The sequence below is a fragment of the Melanotaenia boesemani genome, chromosome 12 (genome assembly GCF_017639745.1).
Source record: "Melanotaenia boesemani isolate fMelBoe1 chromosome 12, fMelBoe1.pri, whole genome shotgun sequence".
NCBI lineage: Eukaryota > Metazoa > Chordata > Actinopteri > Atheriniformes > Melanotaeniidae > Melanotaenia > Melanotaenia boesemani.
In genome coordinates this window covers 22249159-22264510 of record NC_055693.1, presented here as the reverse complement: position 1 = coordinate 22264510, position 15352 = coordinate 22249159, and the positions used below count along the sequence as shown (strand labels likewise).

Here is a 15352-nt window from a genome sequence, read left to right as displayed (position 1 = left end):
AATAAAAAAAAAACACCAATTTCTCAAGATGCAAAAAAACAGACCCTGAAGACATGCATGTACCTACCTAATATGTGTGTGCAGGGAGTATGATTTTTTCAAATGAGAAGGACTACTTGTGGGCAATTTTGAGTATTTGAAATATGATGAGGAAACGACCTCCAACTGCTCCGATGCCTCACACCAGCATCAATATATGTGTCCACTGCCAGACAGACCTTTTCAGAGGCAGCCTTAAGATCCCCAGCCAGCACAGATACACACCTCATTGTTTAGCTAATGCCTTTGGAATCCTGGCACAACTTCACATCCCAACAGTGAATTCTGGATGACAAATAGGTGCCACTGCAGGAGCTGATGAGAAATAAGTCTAAGATCAGTGGGAGCAGGAGATTGGATTTACGTGAATGATGTTTATAAGATGATTGCTTCAGGTTGGTGCACAAGTAAAGTTTTTTCCTAATCATTTGGTAACAATGAAAACTAAACACACTCCATTTATGTATAATGAGAGCTTCATAAGAGTGATTCAGTTCAATTATCATGAATAAGAAAGTGGTTTGGCTGGTTCAAGAGATAATAAAAGAACATTTGAAGGGAAGGTCTAATGACTAAATTTAAAGTCTGGTTTTCTAATCTTGTCCTACAGGCTTTTTCCAATTAAATCATCTTTAATTTGACTAACCATCCAGATATTTTGTCACATTTAATGACCTTTAATTGAATGTTTGAAGATTTTCCATTCTGCGTGTCCAAGCTACTAACAAACCCTGTCAGACTCAGCAATAATGATTGTCAAACATCAGTGATGGACATCTGTGTGGGTTATTTGCCATACTCAGTGGAAATCTTTTTTGCATTTGGTGATGTTTGATTACATTTTAATGTAGATTTGATCATGTTTGTGTTAACGTCTTTTAACTGAACGCTTGCTTACTTGACTGTAGTTAAAGTTTTGAATACCATCACAAACAGTAGAAAGCAAACAACAGCATAAATCAGGTCTATAAATGAAAGATCTTACTTATGCTGCTATAAGTTGAGCATTTAGTTTAAACCAGAACAATGGTTCTTACAACTAAAATCCTCTTATCAGACATCTAAGATTTAACAAAGAAAGATTTGGCAATCGCCAGTCTGCTGATGCAGCATTGAGAAACACATACAATGGACCTTCCAACATACATCTTTATTAAAGCATACTTTATGTACAATAATAACTTATATATACAGTTACACTTTGGTTCTGTGAAGAGCTTGTGTATTTCTACATGTACTATACTAACGTATGTGCTACTGAGGTAAGTAATTTATGTTTGGCTTCTGTATATCAGCATAAAATATGTCAGACGAAAAAATTTTCTTGTCTGAAAATAAGTTCTGTTTCACATCAGTTTAATCCAACAGTTAATGTTTTCAGACATTTTGTATAAAATGTAAAAGAAAAAAAAGTTAATGCGCTTTAAATGTAAATGCATTTGTTGACAACACTGTTCTGAGAGAGCAATATTTTGAAATTAGAGCTTAAGATCAAACACACAAGAGAATGATAGATATGCAGGTGATAAACATGCACATTAATTTAAAGTGCTGGAGTCCAGCCCCAGATTGCAATGGAAGATATGACCATAAAGCGTAAGGAAAGAAAAACTGCAATGCTGAGCAGTTATGGGATATTATGCAGGCAACATTAGGCGTCAGATCAAGATCAGGCAGAAATGACATCAAAGCAGCTCTTGGCGTTGCTCGGACTTTGGAGATCATTGCTTAGTTTTGATGCTTAACCGTAAATGAAAATTAGTGGACCTGATCTACAGCTTCTTAACTGTGGGCATCACTGTCAATAAAGTTAAGATGGACATTAACAACGCTCCTCCAAGGTTTAGTGTGATGCTTATCAGAGCTGAGATTTCTGCCCCGTGCATACAACACCTAACTTGCTTCAGCTGCCTTTTAGAACTCACACAACTGCATATTGTTCTTGTTTAGTCTATTGGTCCCATAGGGGAGAGGGGGGCTAAATCCTGTCTGAGCATGACTGAGCCAACCACAAAAGCTGAATGAGAGCAGACGTTGTAGAACAACTGTAGCGCTAGCTCCACCACGACCGGCAGCAATCTTTCACCGTGCACAGTGCAGCAACCCTGGGGGGAGTTAGTAATTCATCTGTCCTGGCATTGCTCTTTTAATGCAGGGTTTTTATAGCTTTTCCACTGGGCTTTCAGTAGTTAAGTGGCCCTAAATGCTTAATTAGGTGCTGGAAATCACAGGCACTTTGCACCCGCTCTGTAAACCACAACACTTTAGCCTGTTAGGGGCATGGGGAGCCACACGCCAAATAATTAGGGCTGGCGGCAGCAGTAGACCGCAGGATTGGGGTAAAAGCAGAGAAACAGGCAGAGTTATAGTGCTGGGTCACAGGCTGGGTCACTGCTGAGGAAGTAGCTGCAGGAGGAGAGTATGTGAATCTGTCTTAAAGTTATAGACAGTGAATTGTAGACATGTGGTCAGTGGCTGAGCACTGTCCTCATCCAGTTTATTGGATTAATGTTTGAACACTGAACACCCCACCTAAAATGAATCTATGGGTTTTGGGAATTTGCTTTTTGTGAAGTGGGTCTTTGAACTTTTCTGCACACTGTATCTGCAAATCATCAGTTTTCCTAAACTCTCTCCACATATTGTATGATAATTAATGGTTACATCAAAGTGGTGAAGTCAAGATTTCATGGAGTAGATGCGGGATTAATATGATCCATTCAATTCTGTTAAAAAGATCATATCCTGATCTGCTCTTGTCTTCTTGCACATGTTTTCTGGTTATGTTCAAATTCAGCAAGAGACACTGGTGCATGAAAAAATACCACAAGTTCACAAGTGAGTTTAGCAGATGAAAGCTGAACTGAATGATGCTTTAGCATTGCCAGCTGGCTAGGAGGATTGCATTTCAAGTAGGGAGCTGATATCTTCCTTCTCTCTGAGTGATGACAACACAGTTAAAGGAGCAGTTATGAATGTTAACTAATGCTGCGGTCAAACCAGGTTGCTTTCTTTATACAGGCACAAACATCTGGGTACTGCAGGAAAAAGCATAAGGGTTTGGTCCTGATCCAAAGGTACAGTAAGAGTACAACTAAGACTCAGTTCAAACACGCTATTTTTTAGGTCTTACTCTTTTTGGAGTGCTCTCAACTGGGTAGAGGCCCATCAGAATAAAGCAACATAGACTGCTGGAGTACCGTTATAGGGCATCTTCAGGTCTCTTTTTCAATTCATTCCCAATGCTGTGATGAAGGGGCTCCCCAGTTTTTATATCCAGCTGGCCAGGATGCTCTCCAGCACACTGCAGCATTTCTAATCAATTTTACACTCAATTTAATATAATAAGTTTGGAAAAATTTTCTTATTGTGTTGCGTCCAGCGCACAGGCCTTTCAGCTATTTTTTTCCACAAAATTCTGAAGCATATCAGGGAGGCAACATGCTAATAAAATGAAAAACAAATTCAGATTATTGCGCTGATTATTCATGCAGAAGAAAATCTAATCGATAGCAAAGTAGAGAATAATTAGCATCTGAGGTTTTAATCTTTGTTCATCTCTCTCGAAAATTGCAGCACAAAAAAATAAGCATGTTGAAATATTTTGGATATTAGCTTCTTATTAGAAAAAAAAAGCTTGTAGGCAGGAGCTCACTGACATTCTTCATGTAATGGGTAAGTTGTACACTGTATGTGATGTCCTTCTCAGAGGAGAATCTGTCCTTACATACACATGTACTTTTAAGTCTCTGAAGTCTGCTTCACTGAATATTTAGACACTGGCACAACGCTGGGAAGGAGATGTGCACGGGGAAGGACAGACCAACTGGCTGTGAAAGCTGTTGATACTCTGCCGTCCCGCCACTGCCACCACCTCGCTGTTTCCCAGCACATCTGCGCAGAGCGACTCCACGGCATCAAGCCTCTCGATCTGCACTAGGCGAGTTAGGAGGTCAGGGATGCTGTAGCCCGCTGTGCTCACTCTCTCAAAGAGCTGAAGACCATCACTCATGCCGCCAATCTCATCTCGCTTCAGCCCAAAACTCTCAGCCAGGTGCCTCCATGTCTTCACCACGGCCGCCTCGCTGCTGTAGGAGGAGCTCAGCATGCGGCTGGCCTTCTCCAGACAGTCAAAGGGAAGCTCTGTGGGGCTTAGGCCTGGAGAAGGGACAGGAATTTAAGATTTGGAGGATTTGGTGAATGAATATTTTCTTTTGTTTTATTTAGAATTACCTTCAGTAACATTACAGGCTCTGGCATACAGATCTAGTATCTTCTTCCTACGACTCTGTAGCATCTGTGTGGTTTACAAAAAAAAAACCCAAACAGCATTATGAGATTTCCAGATAATGCTGAATTGGTCACATTTTAAATACAGTAGTCTTTGAAAACTCCATCCTCTTACCCCTGGAGTTTTATTGTTGTTGTTGAGCGCATTCACACTGCTGATGTGGTTGCTGTTGGCTATGTGGTTGACATTGCTGATGTGGTTGGGGTTTGGGATGTTATTGGCCTGGCTGGCTGTACCGTTGGGGTTGCCATTGCAGGCACGGCCGCGGTCCAAGAGTCCCAGAGAGAGCAGGCAGAGGTCAGGTTTGTTGCCCAGGTTGACAAGACACAGGTTGGTGTTAGGGTTTGTGATTTCTGCCGATCCCTGTTTATCTGATGTGGGCTCTTCGTCACTGTCAATGCTGCGGCTCAGCAGCTGCTCATTCTCTGAAGATGCATCATTTTCACTGCAAATACAAACACATCAATACTAAATAATTTGACAAGAGTTATTTAAGATGTGAATGTAAGTTTCTTTTTCTAAATGTCAGTGAGGCTCTGCTCTAATACAACACTCACAAACAAAAGTGTTCCAGATAAGCTGCTACTTTCTGCATCGTAGTCCATTACATACAGAACAATGCAATTATTAGCTTTCTTGCCAGGAAATGGATCAATTAGCTGAGGCTGAGTCAGCAGTTTATTAGCCTACTAGCTCCTTTATAGCACACTAATTAATACTTTTGTCTCATTTGTTAAAGATGTACTCAAACTGAAGTAGACAGATTTATGGTTGTAAAGGAGGTTGAGTACCCAGACTGTTTCCTGGCCAGCTGCAGTGACTTCTTTGAGCTTAAGTGGTTCTGCCTGATTAATTTTGTTCCCTTTGGACAAAATTATACTGGCTGCTTCCTCATTTCTCACCTCTATGGTACAGTACAAGCTGCTTCAGACCTCTGCAAAAAAGTATCAAATTTTATATCACGCCTGCGTTGTATTCAACCAGATGTTTAGCTAAACGTGCTAAATAAACTTTTAACTAAGACGGTAGCCATGACTTAATTTCCTTTAACACTTATATTTCTTAAGTTAAAAGTGGTAGCCATGCACAATACACCTTGTGTTCTTTTTAGACTTACCAAGAACTGGCAAGTAATGTAGAGAATAATACTGTTTTGTTGCCATGGCTGCTGATGCTACTGTGATTGACTCAAGCAACCTGGCGTTTTACAACATGATACAGTGCAATATCACTTTTATCACACATCATCTCCTTCTTTCAGTCTGCTCTGGGCTTTCTCGCAAAAGCACCTTGTTGACTGAGATGAACACAGAATGGCATTGTTTCCATGTCCCACACTCTTTTTCTAAACGCACACACATGCACAAAATGGCATTGTTTCCCAGACATCTAACACCCACTCTGGCAGAGAGTTAGCACATCTTCTGGCATGCCACTTTACTCCACTATTGACTGCTAGTGTTGCTAAGGAGTCTGTCTTTGCATGTGTATGTGGATCTGTATGTCTTGTCCGTTCTTTCATTTACAGGCTCTTTAGGAGTTGTAAAAGCATCCCGTTTAATATATGCAGACTACTAGCAATCTAGGATTTGCACAGTGATTAACAGCATGTTTGTGTGTAGTATTTTCTCACTTGCCCTCTGCACATGTACCACTGTTTATAAAGCAGCATTGTCTTCACATGAGGGCTGGGTAATATACAGAGAGGAAGGTGAGAAAAAACATCAGTCTTTTGTTGTCTGCTAGGACATGCTTTCACCTGGTGGTGGTTTTAAATGAAGCTTGGAATAAATACCCTTATCTATTCCAACAACTACCCCCACTGTCTGACTTTCAGTGTTTTTAGTCTTCAGGGTTCATAATGTGCTATCTTACCTCATGCCCCTCCAAAACAACCCTGCCTGCTCCAAAGCCACATAATAGGCTATCTTCTTAAAAAAAAACAAAAAAAAAACAGCCAGCAGCAAAGATACTTTCTGCATTGGCTTGTTCTGTGGTGACTTAATAATGGGCAAATAATGAGAAAATTATTATCGATACTGTTGTGTGGAGTTTCTGTGAAACTGCATCCAAATACAAGTACACACCCATATTACACATTTATACTAGATGCAGAGCGTAGTACCAATAATTTTAGCATGTGTAATAACATTGTGTTGTAAATGTACATTTTCATAGTTTTCTTTTTTATATAACGTTGTAGGACTTCTAGATGAGTTTAAGGGATGTCTGAAAAGGAAAAACTGAAAGTATAAGATTTGTCATAAAAAACAAAAACATATCTAACATAATGGGAGTGGGGGGGGGGGTTGTTATGATTATTTGCAAATATTTTTTTAGATTAGATTAATAAATGACAATGAAAATAATTCTTTAACTAGTGTGCTAACCCCAGAGACGCAGTGCCCTCATCGGATCAGGCAAAGTCACAAAACAGACTGATGATATTCGTTTTGTTTTTTCTTCCTCAAAAACTACTTCCTGTTCAATGCCAAGTCTCATGTTTCACACTTATCAGGGTCTACTGATCTTAAATGGCCAGGAGAAGAAAAAAAAAATACATGCAAAATTTTAACTTAGCTTAAAGAGGCCAAACATTGACTTTTCAGCTGTTGTTCTTTGTGTGTCTGAATTTCTATCTGTGCACATGACTGTAAAAATGTAAAAATGTTAACATTAAATTAAGAAATATTCTCCAGTTCTGGTATAAAAGATGTTAAAATGGCATCCACACTGCATCAGAAGCCAAGATGGAAAGCTAATGACCTTGTGATAATCCAGCTGCCTCAGAAGGCAACGAGATCAAACTTTTCCAAAGTTATGATCTAGATTTTTGCTTTTGAAAAGTCTTCTTCCATCACGGGGAATTAAAACTGACAATGAAGCTTCCAAACAGGAAGAAACATTTCAGCTTTTCACTATGGTACCACTATGAATGTTGTCAATACCTGTATGATATTTTGGTTGTATTATCATCAGTAACTTATCTGGTCTTCAAGGTAAATAGGAATTTAGTTCGTCTGCTGCTAAAACCAGGCTGCATTCCAGTTCTTATCACACAGTGTGTTCGTTTTCTGCCACTTAAAACTTTAAGCTGCCTTGATTTTAAACAAAAGTAACTTTGAATTTTATTTTCATTTCATCCAGTTTATTCACCCAGACAGAAGGAGCAGAGTTTATCTAAACTGGAGGCATCTCTCACCTTTTCACCGTCTTCTGAGGAGGAGCTTTCAGTTTGTCATACTCGTCTTTTTCTGCGAAGATCACCACACTGTCTGTGAAGCCAAAAAAACCCAGATTCAAAGTTAATCTGTCTCTAATTCAAAATACAAGGAAAACACAGCAATACTATACCAGTAAAAGGCTGAATCAACCAAGTAAGATAACTTTTTCAACTTTAAATTTTTATTGACATGAGTCAGAGATCACAAAGGTTAACAGAGTCCTGGGACTAATGGCAATTGTAGTTTTAATGATGTATACAATGATTATGATGAGTATTAGGTGAAAGTACATTAACTTATCCAGTTAATGATAGGAATAGACAGCTCAATGAGTGAGTAAATAAGAGGAACAAACGCTGCGTGTACATGTGTTAGTTTGGGTTAACCCGCCTGTGTCTTTCATCTCTCGGCCTTATAAAGCCAGTGTCTACATGAGTGGCAGCTAGCTCCGGTAGAGCTCCAAGCAATGAGCTGATCTCCCACGTCTACACACCAGTCATCCAAAGTGCATTCACACATACACACACTCATCAACACATATCTGTGCAGCCTTTTCTGATAACTCAACATTAACTAACAATGCAGACATTTAGCCCTAATAATACTCCAACTGCTCTATCATGGTTTTTGTTTAGTTATTACATTTTTAAGTCATAATGTGTCTGTGGCTGCAGCTACAGTAATTAGTGTGTATGTGTGTGTTCTCATTCACGCCACATGTAAGTGGTTAGTCAGTCAGTCTGGGAGTGAAATTGAACAGAGAATCATTGTCAGGAAAAATGGCGCCTACAGCAATGTATGGCTTTAGCTTTGGAAACTTCACATTCCACCACGATACACTCATCACTTTGCATGTCTGTGAGCCTACACGCACACATACACAAACAATGCATAAGCACACACATGCATTTGCATATATTATGCAAAAAAAACTTTAGTATGCTCTCCAATACATGTGGAGGCAATGCTGTGTTAACATTTCAATGTGATTCTGTCAGATTTTACAAGGTGATATAGTTTGTTTAATGACATAGTTAATGTAGACGTGATTAGCATTGCTTGGGTCATATAGGGCAGATCTTAACATGTCCCATGATTTGCGCTGGCAGAAAGAAAAAAATTCTGAAGGAAACTTTTTATTTTTTTTACTGTGTGACAACTATAAAAAAATATGGAGTTTGTTACTGCAGTTAAAAGGGAAAATCGTTATCAGCTGAACACCAGGAAGCTGTGAATTGTGGAAACTGAGCTCATCCACAGATACTCAAAAGAAAAAAAAATGGTCATTAGGTTTTATAAATAGAGGGTTGAAATGATTTTAAAGCAGGAATTAGTAAAAATTATACATCTTCTGTTAAAAACTGCTGGGTGGCTTTAGCTTTTGTTAGACAACATAAATATTTTGCAGTCATTTTGGAGTCAGAAATAAACTAATTATAGTTGTCTTGTTTTAGCTTTGTTTGTCATTGTGCTATTTGTAGTGTATATATGAGTCTGAATCAGGTTTTTAGTATATGGTTAGTGGGCTAAGCATTTAAAGTTGTGCATCATGCAAAAAAAAAAAAAGTTTGTGGAAACAGTAATGAGCAGTGAGGCTCATTGTCTTTGTTTTTTTCAGATATGAGGTTACAAGAAACTGTTTCTAAGTTGCTATATAGTTTTTGTGTTGCAAATATCTTATAGTATTTAGACTACTCTGCAAGATTTTTATAAAGGTATAAACAAAACAGCTATTCTTCTAGCTACTTATATTCCTAGATAGTATTTACTTTCCTTTTCTCTTCTTGGCTGAATGAATAAACGAATGAGTGAATCATAGGATGATCCATAGAAAGGATCAGGAGAAGTGTGTCCATGTTCTCCCACTTTGTTTATATCAGGCCCTACATGAGTCATGAGACAACTTCAAGCAATGCAATTATAATTTACTTGTTCTCGAGCCTAAATGAAAACTGTGAGGATAAAGTATCAAACCCAGTTTATATTTGATGCTTTGATCATGACAAGTATGGCATCAAGACCATGTCTGAGTTTCTGAAGTTACTGCAATTGCAAACTCCAAAACTCAACACAACACAAGACAAGCTAACACTTTTTTGGGGCTGCCCTACATCTGAAAATATCTTACTCAGTTAGAGACAAAGACTTGTAATAAATTTTACATCACACTCCCAGTTCACAGAAGAAACACCCTGTCTATGCATCTTCACCCAACTTCAAGTTCAAATCTTGCTGCATTGACGGTCCCTTGGCAGTGAGAATTGAAAACTCTTATGCTGTTGTGATTTTCTTTGCTATTAACAGCAAATTTCACTGGCAGTTTAAAAGCCTGTGATGCTCTTTCAGGTTATTGTTTAATATAGGTAATAAGTATTGACTGATTTTATTTTCTCACTAGTTGGAAGTTTGAAATTAAAATTTCCTTCTATCATTGAATGCATCAGCACCAGCTTTCAACAGCTCCGCCTTTACTGTGGAAACGTAGTCCATATAAACAACAGCTTTAACATTAGCCTTTAAAAACTTGAAACACAAAGGACTAAACAGACCGTGAGGTCCAGGTTTTATGGAGCCGATGTGTAATGGAGGAATTATTTCTTGACTAAATCGGATGGCTGAATGTTAATTTTTAACAGCTTGGGCCAGTTCAAATTGTGCCTAAAATATTTATTAGTGCCAACAAAAATATTTCTGTAAGTTTAGTGAGATGGAGTTTAGTCTGAGATCAGTTTGCTGTGTGTGATGTTGTTAATTCTCAGACTATTTAACAAAATTCTTTTTCACATGGTAGTTTTCTGTGGTATTTTAACCAGCATAACAGACATTTCAGTAAGACTAGAAAGAAATGATTTATTTGTTTATCTGTGGCAGTTGTTTTCAGGATGGTGAATTAAATGTGGACAGAGTTAAAATCCTGTTCACGAGTAAATAATAATATTACTTGTGTTTCATGTAAACATGACAAAGTTTAATCAAAGCCAGGATGAGGTTTTTAACCACAACACCAACATGTGGACAAAGTAGCTTATTTTTTCATTAACTACTAAAAACCTCCAATTAAGACAGTGGAAAAATAGAAATGTGTGTATCCTGTCTCACCAGGGACGTCCTTTTTGTCCTCCTGTTTGTTGGTCTGAGCCTCCACTGCTTTTGCGACTTGTCCAGAACAACATGCTGCAGACACACACACACACACAGAACTTCATATACCACAAATGCCAACCTTTTATGTGAAATTGCATGTGTGTATTTTTGTATATGCCTCACCCTGACCACTTGGTTTGGCTTTCAGGATATAAAACATGATGATGAGAACGATGGCGATGGCCATGATGAAAATGGTTGACATGGCGATAATAAGAGCTGTTGCTAGGTGACCCTGTCCCAGGGACTCTGAAAAATGGGGACCATGGTGTAAAACAAGGGTGAGTATGGGAGAAACAACCATGAAAACAGGATGGTGATGGATTAGGGAAGACTAGTCTCTCTGGCTCTGTGTTTGCTCATACCTTTATTTGGATGAGGTAAGATTGTTGTGCTACCAGTATCAGGTGAAGCTTTTGTATCTGGCTTGTTGGTTTGCATGCCTGAAAAACACACATGTACACACAGATTGAAATTTCACTTCTAGTTAATATACCAGGTTTATATAGAGTATATATGGTACATATACAGACCAGCTATGCTGTTACAGCAGGTAAATACAATATGTTTTAACATGTCATAAAAAAGTTCAAATACATAAAAACTAGCAGTGTGCTAATAATAGATTCTCCAACACAGCCAATGTTGGTCATTCTAATCACAGTGACAAAGTTTGGGTGTGTTATAATATAATTTTTATTGTTTTGTGACCGTTAACCAAAACACTACTGTTTCATGACAACAGTTCGAACAAGCCCTGAATGCTTTGTCTGAAAAGGTGTTTTTCAGTCTTAGAGCCACAAGCTGAAATATGTTCATTTAAACTTCAGATATAAAGTATTTTTGAACCCAAAACTATTCTGAATATTGCATCATCAATGTCTTCCACAAATTCTGAAGTTCATTTGATGGAATTCACTGATGATGGTATGTTAGCTTTGGCTTCGCCTTTTATTGACACAGTGTTGCCTGACATCATTTAGCAAGCAATAACATTTTGCAAAAGCAAATTATATGAACTGACAGCAGTTAACTTTGGTCTCATTCAGAATGTCTACCGCCACAATAAACAAGCTGTTTTTTTGAGCAGGATGGACACAAAACAGCAAAGACTGTCCACATTTCTCTCAGCTGACTTTCTATTGCTCCACCCGCCGTCCCCCCTCTCCCCTCCCCTTCGATGTAGACTCTTTTTCTCTTTCCTAATGGAGCTGTAAACCCGTGGCAGCTCATAAATCAGCTCTTTTAATCAGTCTTTCATTTCAGCACGTTGATACACTATAGACCTTTTTGGCATGTACCTTACCACTTCCTGTGGTCTCAGAGCCTCGTGTCATCACATACACACAGACTCACACACCCTGTAGCTGCAGACATTAACTTTGGGATGTGTTTACACTTCGCTGGATAAGAACATGAGCCTGAACTGGAATTTTGTTTAGCTTCTTGTGGTTTAATCTCTTAATCATGTCTCGCAGGTTGAACACACGGCACACTGCAGGGCAAATGTGGTCCAAACAAACTAAAAGAAACAGAACTGCAGACCTGTGTTTAGAGACATGGGTTAAGGTGAGAGCCGTGGTATCAGTTAGCTTGTATGAGGCGTAGGTTCATTTCCAGAAATGAGCAACTGCCATGATCTTAGATGATCTGTGTTGATGTTCAAAATGACATCAGTTTAAGTATTAAGCTGCATTTACAGAAACTGGCAGAAAAAGAAATCAAGGAAACATTAGAAACTGAGCAAATGCCTATCGGTTCATATCACAGCCTGCCAAAGAGTAGCATCAGCGCAAGCACAAACATGCTAATCATCTGTCTTTCTCATACCTGCCAAAGTTTTAATTATCTCACACACACACACAGAGCCATGGCAGGAGCCGAGGTAATTTACAGATTACATGGCAAGTGTCGGCCTGCCTTCACCCTAAACAAGTAGAACTCCCAGCTTTCAGCGCCTTCATTTAATTTACTGTGGAGGAGCATTATTTTCGTGTTCCTGTTTTGTGGATTTCATTTGGTAAAATAGGTACTTAAAAGTTATCGTTTAAATGTGTATTAAAGCTGGAATTGTTGTTCTCTTGGCATTTAAGTATCTAAGTAAATTTAAGGCTTAACTGCAGAGCAGTTTCATGACAAACTATCAACAAAATAGTTGTTTCTCAAATGCCTGACCCCCCAGTAAAACATGCCATGGAACATTTGTTTGTGTCTGAAACATGGTGCAGAAACGATGAGAACAACAGCATAGATTACAGTCATTTTGCATGAGAAATAATTTACTCAACATGATGCAAATCTTTAAGTAGATATTTATTAATATTTAAGTAAAACCATGTGTATTTTATATCTACCCTTAACAGACCACTGACAGCTAAGTGTTTTTTAACATTTAACAGTTGTGAAATGTTGCATTTCTGACGTATCACATAATGAAAAATATGTTGCAAAGGAAAACACACATGATATTGCTATATATCTTTCTCCTGCTAAAGGGCATTGTATCTAGGGTAAGAATGGTATGATTTAAACATGAAAGATTATTTTTTTAATTTATCTATCAAAAACATTTTATTTAAAAAATAATTGTTTTATAAATCAAGTTTTTTTATACAATCACTTGATTAACATGTCTTCATGTGTTTGTGTACTATCACCCCATTTCTCTTATTTGTATTTTATTCAAGGAATAATAATTGAATGTTTTTTCTATTGCTGAAGAGACTGTTAGGACACCATCAAAAAGTGTGCGTATTCTTCATACACACACATGAACATACTTCACAGCCTTTCCTCTGCAGGCCCAGGCGGCTGTTTGGGGTTTTCATCTTTCAAAACACGTTCATTAAATATGACACAATAACAATGACATTAGTTTCCGGACTCTTCAATAATTCTCAGAGGGGATTTTGAGCAACTATGGGCCCATAAATATCATTGGAGTCAGATCCGTAGATGTTTCCTCATTTTCAGAATCGTATATCTGTCACAACGGGTGACAGATTGTAACTGGTGACAAAGCCACAGAAAGAACACTGGGAAACGGAAAATATTTGAAACTACGCTTCATTAAAAAGCTCATCTGAAGTATGAGGTCTGGTAGTATTCTTTTCTCTTTCACATTTGTCAGCATCTGCACCTCAGAGGCTTTTTAAATACTTACAGAACTTAATACTTAAAATCTGAAATGACACTTGCAGGTTAAAGTTGGATGTGATGCAGCACAGTACTTGCTTCCATACATTTATCATGTGCATTCAGTATTGTGCAAAATAACTTTCAAATATAAATTAAGGATGAAAAACTGTTCTAAAGTGCCACTGGAGAAAGCGATGCATCAAAATATCCAAGAACAAATTATTCAATTTGCAGATGGCTGTTATATAAAAGTCAAACAGACTAAAATGTATGAACAAGTGCAGCAGCTGGTGTAGCGTTTGCATGCACTCATATCATGACAGACAAGTTTCAGGTACGCAGGAGGATCAGTGAGTCTTTATTGTTATTGTCAATAAGCCAAACAGTCTGTGGAGCTAGGACAGTAATGATCCGACAAAGGGAGGGGAAAACAGTGTACAACGTCTTTTTAAGCATCAGTGAGGCCCACATATAAGGATAGATACAGACTATATGGTCTGAGAGAACTTAAAGCAACCTCTGACCTCCAACTGTTCCCTCAAACTAGTTCCAGGCTTTTGACATCTGCTTTTGCACAGCCTGTCCCCCTTTATTTCCTCTCATTCAGACACAAAACCTTCATGCTCAGTGCCTTTTAATGCACCAGAAATCCTTTTCAGACCTGAAAAGGAGAAATTCACGGTCAAAAGACAGAAAGAGAAAAGAGTGTGAGAGGAAGCAAATGAAAAGAAAACGAGAGAGAAAATGAAAAAAAAAAAAAAGAACAAAACAGTAAGCCTTACATTCTTTGGTGTTGCGTGGTGCATTTTGGCAGGAGTGGCAAACCATCCCATAGAGGTTTTTAGGTCTGTTCTTCAGCATGTAATACCTGCAAAACATAAAAATACACAGTTTTAAACTAACAACTTACTGGACACTGTAACTTGAGAACCCTAGAGTGAGTGAAATTGATTCACAGCTTTGCTTTCCCCATGTAAATCATTATCGTTCAAAATCTTTCACTCTGCTATACAATACTATAAAGAAAGAATACAGGCATTAAGGCCCATTTATGCTCGATGCAGAAGATGAACATGCAGACAGTTTGTTTGTCTCCTGCATCGGTTACATGCGTAATTTGGTCCATTTTGGAGCTTAGCCAACCATCGCTTGATGCAGAAAATGGAGCAATACTACCGGATAGCACAGGAAAAGGGGGCATAAATAGGCCTTATGGCCTTACAGGACCAGCAAAGTTTTCCTAAAAACAGTTTTAACACTTGCAAACAAGTTCTTCCAGCAGGTGTGTGCAGTGTGTGACCTTCCTACACTCTGCACTTACACAGTGCTAACATATGGGGAAGAAGCTGAGGTGAAAAGTTTGACTTTGTGAAGAAGTGTGCATAATTAACGCCCTGAAGGCACTGAACACAGCTTGGTACAGATATAGCCCTCAGTCATGAAGTGAATATAAGAGGAAAAGAGGGAGGGAGGGAGGTAAGAAGGTTCCAAAGCTGTGAATAGCTAAAAAGTATTG

General features: G+C 38.4%; 1 protein-coding gene across 2 annotated transcripts in view; it reads right to left on the bottom strand.

The window, feature by feature from the left end:
• Nucleotides 1-1170: 1170 nt before the first annotated feature.
• The window catches only part of edar (ectodysplasin A receptor), a 39757-nt gene continuing 25575 nt past the window's right edge, over nt 1171-15352 (bottom strand). The window contains exons 5-12 of one of the 2 annotated variants that reach the window (XM_042002698.1): nt 14619-14704; nt 11064-11141; nt 10822-10947; nt 10654-10728; nt 7533-7605; nt 4445-4775; nt 4273-4336; nt 1171-4197 (exon numbers count right to left, since the gene is read on the bottom strand). In XM_042002698.1, the coding sequence (XP_041858632.1) occupies nt 3812-4197; nt 4273-4336; nt 4445-4775; nt 7533-7605; nt 10654-10728; nt 10822-10947; nt 11064-11141; nt 14619-14704 (1219 nt within the window). In that variant the 3' untranslated portion in view covers nt 1171-3811. The remainder of the gene's footprint in view (nt 4198-4272; nt 4337-4444; nt 4776-7532; nt 7606-10653; nt 10729-10821; nt 10948-11063; nt 11142-14618; nt 14705-15352) is intronic. The other variant, XM_042002699.1, reaches the window with a different exon arrangement.